Consider the following 7,343-nt stretch of genomic DNA (forward strand, 5'->3'; position numbering starts at 1 on the left):
CACAGTCATGTTGGAAGAGGAAGGGGCCAGCTCCAAACTGTTCCCACAAAGTTGGGAGCATGGAATTGTCCAAAATGTCTTGGTATGCTGAAGCATTCAGAGTTCCTTTCACTGGAACTAAGGGGCCAAGCCCAGCTCCTGAAAAACAACCCCACACCATAATCCCCCCTCCACCAAACTTTACACTTGGCACAATGCAGTCAGACAAGTACCGTTCTCCTGGCAACCGCCAAACCCAGACTCGTCCATCAGATTGCCAGATGGAGAAGCGCGATTCGTCAGTCCAGAGAACGCGTCTCCACTGCTCTAGAGTCCAGTGGCGGCGTGCTTTACACCACTGCATCCGACGCTTTGCATTGCACTTGGTGATGTATGGCTTGGATGCAGCTGCTCGGCCATGGAAACCCATTCCATGAAGCTCTCTGCGCACTGTTCTTGAGCTAATCTGAAGGCCACATGAAGTTTGGAGGTCTGTAGCGATTGACTCTGCAGAAAGTTGGCGACCTCTTCGCACTATGCGCCTCAGCATCCGCTGACCCCGCTCCGTCAGTTTACGTGGCCTACCACTTCGTGGCTGAGTTGCTGTCGTTCCCAAACACTTCCACGTTCTTATAATACAGCTGACAGTTGACTGTGGAATATTTAGGAGCGAGGAAATTTCACGACTGGATTTGTTGCACAGGTGGCATCCTATCACAGTTCCACGCTGGAATTCACTGAGCTCCTGAGAGCGACCCATTCTTTCACAAATGATTGTAAAAACACTCTGCATGCCTAGGTGCTTGATTTTATACACCTGTGGCCATGGAAGTGATTGGAACACCTGATTCTGATTAGGATGGGTGAGCGAATACTTTTGGCAATATAGTGTAGATAGATAGATAGAGTGTGTCAGGGGCGGGACTGGGGCAGAGCTTGCAGGATCACTGAATTTACTGTCCCAGAACTTCATCTACACTGTAGTAGAGAACATCCATATAATGCAGAGCAAACCAGCTGACCCGCTCTGACCTACCATAAAACTACCCTGACCCACCCTAAACTACCCTGAAGGCCCCTCTGACCCACCCAAAAACACCCACAACCCACATTAAACTACCCTGACCTACCCTGAAGCCCCCTCTGACCCATCCATTCCAAACAGTTTTGAGTGTGCTCATGTGCTAGCAATACTTAGGAGATAAACAGATTAGCACACTATTAATTATTTAATTAATTAGATTTTTGGTGTAATCCCACTCGAGTCTCTGCCCTACACGGACATGTGCTCTGTGGGTTGTGTGTGAATCTGATCAGCTGTGAAGATAAAGGTCTACTCTGTGGATGATTTCAGCAGAAGAGAATCTCTTTACCCCTGCTCCTAGACTATTCATAAAGCTCTCATCTCTCAGCTCCAAACTTTTATTAAAGATACCCTTCTGATGGAGATAAGATCAGATCCTTCAAATCAAATCAGCTACTGTGTGTGTGTGTGTGTGTGTGTGTGTGTGTTTATAAAAGTCAGAAACCTGATTGATGTGGAAAAAACTAATTTAATGAAGATAATAAGTGTATCAGAAAAGAAAAGGCGTGTGAATGGAGTGTGTTATTATGCATGTGGACACACACACACACACACACACACACATACACACTGGCATTTCGGAGCACAAGCAGGAGGATAAAGTGATCGTGATGTGTATTAATACAGAAAGGCTCCAGCAGTAAACACGTCAACAATCTCGGCCTTTGATTCTTCATTAGGTTTAATCGCTCTTTATTAACGCTGCTCCTCTCACAGAACCAGACAGAAATCCCGCTCTAACGCTGTTATTTTGTTCTTTTTGCCCTCATGTTTTATTTCCATTATTAGTTTGGATGCTGTTATATTCCCCTACTGAGCGGTCGCCATGGTAACACTGTCCGTATGCAAATGTAGGCTGTATTATGTTAGACGAGGCCGAGAAGACAAATTATAATCTATTTAAGGAAGAGAAGAATGCTAACGGAGACGGGGTGGAGGGGGTCACATGGCTCTCGCTAACATGCTAATGCGTGCTGTAGTGAAGACGATCAGAAAGTTCATTAGCATGTCGTTAGCGCTGCAGTTCTCTGCTAAGCGTTACATAACAGCGCTGAGGAGGAAAAAATAAACAAGACACTAAATGTGCAGATGTGTTCAGCGCTAATGAAGGCAGCCATTATTTTTATGAACTCCTTTGAAATTTCTTGCTAATGGGATTTAGAGGAAGAAAGCTTGAAAAAAATGCTTTATAAACAGGTTTAATGTAGTGAGGGGAAAAAAAACTAAACCAGGAGTGTGGTTTAAGCACTAAAGCACCGCCGCACACCTTCACACCAGATCCTGAATAACTGAATATCTGGCAATACCCCTGACATCCTCCTGCTCATATGTGCCCTCTAGTGGTACCCCGAGGTGCGGCACCACTGCCCCTCTACACCCATCATCCTGGTTGGCACCAAGCTGGATCTCAGGGACGAGAAGGAGACCATTGAGAAGCTGAAAGAGAAGAAACTGGCTCCAATCACCTACCCACAAGGCCTTGCTCTGGCCAAGGAGATCGGTGAGTGTAAAATCTAATCTGATTTAATCTGATCTAATCTAATCTTCTCTACCTTGAGTGTGAAATGTTGAAGCTTTAATTCATGGTACTTGACGTCCATCAGTGTTTTAAAGGTGAACTCTGTTGACCTGTTCATGTACCAGGTTTCCACTGAAGCTACAGTTCATGTGCAGTTCATGTCACACATCAGCTCTAGGAGAGAGTAGAGCTCGGTTCCTCATGTGGGGCTGAAGGAGAGCGTGTGATGAGTCGGCATTTACAGCACTAATGATAGACTCGCTTTCTTTCTGTAATTTACTGCCTTTATCAAAGGAAAATGCTTTAGAGAAACATTTATGAGTGAGATGCTGGGTGTTACTGGCTGCCATGGTGATTTAGTGATCATGGAATTTACACACACACACACACACACACCATGTCACATTTACTGTTTAAATGTTTCCAGTGAGTCAGTGTGTAAGTGAGTAAACAGTCAGTGTGTCTTGATTAAATTTTTTGCATACACTCAACTCACATTGTGTGTGTATGTGTGTGTGTGTGTGTGTGTGTGTGTGTGTGTCTGTGTGTGTAGATGCGGTGAAGTATCTGGAGTGCTCGGCTCTGACCCAGCGTGGACTGAAGACGGTGTTTGATGAAGCGATCAGAGCCGTACTCTGCCCCCAGCCCACTAAAGTGAAAAAGAGCTCCTGCTCACTGCTCTGAGGTGAGAAACACAACCATGATGATGATGATGATGATGAAGCAGGTTTGGTTATATGATAATTCAGCTTGGCTCCTGGACAAGTGAAAGCTGCAGAGCCTGAACCCTGGTGTGATGGAATATCTCTCTCTCTCTCTCTCTCTCCAGATCTTCAGGAGTTGATGAGATGAGAAGATCAACTGAAATCCTTTAGGTGGAGTTTTATTACAGCAGAGATACATGTGTGATGGTTTCATTCTGCAATAATAATAATAATAATAAGAAGAAGAAGAAGAAGAAGAAGAGTAGATATTGAAGGTGTTCTGGTGTTTATTTGCAGAGCAGAAGTGAGAGTGTGCTTTTAGACATGACCTGATGTTGTATTGTGTATTTTTCTGTGGATATAAAAAATCCTTTATTTTTTCTCGGTATAAAACGTGGGTGTAGTTTAACCCGAAAACCCCATGATGTTCTGGATGTTTCTGTTTTTAATCTCTGTAGAACATATAAAATAAATAAAGCTGAAACAGGAGCTCACATTTGCACTTATGTTTATTAATAGGTATGTGAAAATAAACGCCCCCTATTTTCCAGTCAGATCTGTTTATCCCTCAGAACCTGGTGTTCCTTTGCAGAAGGTTATCCAGGCTGTAATTAATGACCACAGCAGCACAAACACACCTCAGTCTATTTTAATAACACAGATCACATAATGCCAACTGTACCATTCTACACACCAGCATGAAACCATGGGGCTTTCCAAAGAAGACCTGCTCGTCTCATGTCCTGCACTTCTAGATCTCTTCAGTAGTTCATGGTGCAGATGAAGAACAATTCAGCTGGAGGCTTATATTTTACAGAATAATCAGTGACCAGTCAGTGCTGTGAATGTGTGAGGTGTAATGTGAATAGTAGGGGGCAGAGTAGCACCTTGTGACACTGTGTCCACTACAGAGATGAAAGGTCATGGTTTTAGATCTGAAACGCAGCTCATGAAAAAACGGTGTAGAGCTGTAAAAGAATCAGAGCTGGTCAGTGTGATGAACATCAACATGCATGAAATCTCAAAACATCTGGAATTCAGGCATACAGGAGGCTCTGATGTGGTGTTTAGTGGATGCCGCTTTTAATCCTCCAGATGTGCAGAGACTCCAAAAGGCAGTGGGTCAAAACATCTGTGTTTTTACTCTGTTCCTCTTCATGCTATTAACTGTAGATTAATGACCAATCATTCAGATTAAATCTAAGCTCCCCAGTGCCTCCTAGTGGCCAGAACCCCTGGGTGTCCTATTGACCAGGTCAGTAATCCATCCCTGGGCTTTAAACTCACAAGCTGCTGGTCAGTAGTACAGAACTGCAAAGAAGCAGTAAAGCCCCATGTGGGAGAGACTTCATAAGTAAGAGCGGTGTGGTGAAATAATCTGTACACTGGTCACTCTGGTCATTACACCTGATTTTTCTTTGCACATGCAGCACTCCTGATTAAAGAGAGCAGTCCTGAGAGCGTGTCTCCATCCTCATGCTACATGACTGCTAGCTGTCAGGGGAAAAACTGGATAAAAGTCCAAGAGAATAGAAGCTGCTTTTAAACTGAATGAGTGTGAAGGTGAAGAAAGTCCTTTATGGATTCATGGGATGTTCTTCATCCATCACACTGGATAAGGTGCTGGAACATCAAAGATATTAACAACCGCATTAAAGCTGAACTAATACAACACACACACACACACACATGTGATGTGTATACAGTGGCACCGGGACTTCAATGCAGCTTCTCCTGAACGAACATCAAACAGCTGCCATTTCTCTCCAGTCCTAAATCTGGCCACATCTGTTTACACAGAAGTTTCCGGAAACACACTGCAGATATCTTTCATCTGGATCTGATCTGTGGGAAGAACGTCACCTCTGAACCAGAAAGTGTGAGTGGAGTTTATGTCCACAGTGAAGTAAAAAAAATTAATAAATCCATAAATATCTAACAAAAGGTGAGCGAGTGATTAGAGCTGCTATAAGGTGAGTGAGAACAAGACATTTAAGGGAACTATAAACAGATAAAAATTATTGTTCTATAATCAATAAGAAATTATTTCTAAATTGCTGAGGTGTTTGAGGAATAAAACACACAAGGAGAAAAAGACACAGAGTGTATATTATTGTGTAGTGGAATAACAGGAGCCTCAGGACCAGATCATTTCCTGCTCAGTGTAGAAGGTCAATTATTCCCGTTTTCCTGGTGTCTGTGATCCCGGCGTTCCGGGTCCGAGTCTGAGGTGACCCTGCTGTCTCCTGCTGTGTCCCTGCTAACAGCCTCCACTATAAACACTGATCCCGGCTCGGGTCCCACAGACGGCGCTCCTCTGACACACGTGACCTTTAATAACGTAGCCGTCAGAACGGCTGAGGAACCAGACACGGAGAGGAACAACACAGATGTCTGAGTGACGTGAGGAGAAACCAGGAAGAAAGACTCATGCTAATGAGAGTTTTTACAGAATAACAGATTCTCATGCAAACGTTTGTTCAGATGAAGGTCAGGAAATGATCGATGGCTGACCGCAGCGTCTGAACACCTTCCTGAATATTCAACACTTTCTGAATCAATAACCTCCTCAGAGCCGCGAGTTCAGACGAGGAAACGTCCGGTGGTCCAGGAGAGAAGGTTTTACACGCTGAGGAGAGATTCCTCAACTGCACAGGAGACAAACACACAACACACACCAACACACACCACACACACCAAACACACCAACACACCAAACGCACACCACACACACCAAACACACAACACACACCAACACACACCACACACACCAAACACACCACACACACCAAACGCACACCACACACACCAAACACACAACACACACCAACACACACCACACACACCAAACACACCACACACACCAAATGCACACCACACACACCAAACACACACCACACACACCAACACACACCACACACACCAACACACCAAACACACACCAAACACACCACACACACCAAACACACCACACACACCAAACACACCAACACACACCACACACACCAAACACACACCAACACACCAAACACACACCACACACACCAACACACCAAACACACACCAACACACACCACACACACCAAACACACCAACACACACCACACACACCAACACACACCACACACACCAAACACACACCACACACACCAACACAGCAAACACACACCACACACACCAAACACACCAAACACACAACACACCAAACACACACACCAACTCCAGCACACCAAACACACCAACACACACACCACACACACCAAACACACACAACACACCACACACACACCAACACACCAAACACTAACACACACACACACCAAACACACCACACACACACCAACACACCAAACACTAACACACACACACACCAAACACACCAACACACCACACACACCACACACACACCAACACACCAAACACTAACACACACACACATAAATATTTACTGAACACTGTGTTATCTTTAATGCATTTTAAAACACTTTACATCAAACTGTGGAAGAAGAAAAGATGAAAAATAAAAGCAGTGAATCAGAGAATTACATCCAGAAGAGATTTAGGAAACGTTTCCACATTATAACTTCTACAAAACAATAAAACTGTCACAGAGTGTGGGATTAATCCTGCACAGAACCTTCAGTGAGTGAACTAACACACTCACCTGCTATTTTATTTTTTAATTGTAACAGAACTTTTATCATGGTGTTTATGTGCCTGGAGCTGGTCCTGACGTCACGTCTGTGTGTGGATAAGAGAAGGTGATGCAGTTCAGTCAGGCGTGAGGAGGAACGTTAACGTCTTTGGTGCTGTGAATTCGCCTCATCGTCCTGCTGCTTCACTTCAGCTCTCACACCCGCAGCTGCTGTGTGCTAATACACACCAAACTGAGCTGAATTACTTACAGAGATGTTAGCTCACGCCTCAGTGTGTCTCTGCACACACACATGCGCACACACACACACACACACACACCTGAAAGTTTATTACACTCCATCACACATGGACACACCACATCTGCAGGGTTTCAGTGCGTTTCAGTGCTGCTCTCATACAC

The 7,343-nt window shown here is 44.4% G+C and overlaps 1 protein-coding gene across 2 annotated transcripts in view; it reads left to right on the forward strand.

Annotated features, from left to right (window-relative positions):
* The window catches only part of rac2 (Rac family small GTPase 2), a 25,789-nt gene extending 22,009 nt beyond the window's left edge, over positions 1-3,780 (forward strand). For both annotated transcript variants that reach the window (XM_058375309.1, XM_058375319.1), the window contains 3 exons: positions 2,405-2,564; positions 3,136-3,267; positions 3,412-3,780. In XM_058375309.1, the coding sequence (XP_058231292.1) occupies positions 2,405-2,564; positions 3,136-3,266 (291 nt within the window). In that variant the 3' untranslated portion in view covers position 3,267; positions 3,412-3,780. The remainder of the gene's footprint in view (positions 1-2,404; positions 2,565-3,135; positions 3,268-3,411) is intronic.
* The last annotated feature ends 3,563 nt before the right edge of the window (positions 3,781-7,343 follow it).

The sequence above is a fragment of the Hemibagrus wyckioides genome, linkage group LG02 (assembly GCF_019097595.1).
Source record: "Hemibagrus wyckioides isolate EC202008001 linkage group LG02, SWU_Hwy_1.0, whole genome shotgun sequence".
NCBI lineage: Eukaryota > Metazoa > Chordata > Actinopteri > Siluriformes > Bagridae > Hemibagrus > Hemibagrus wyckioides.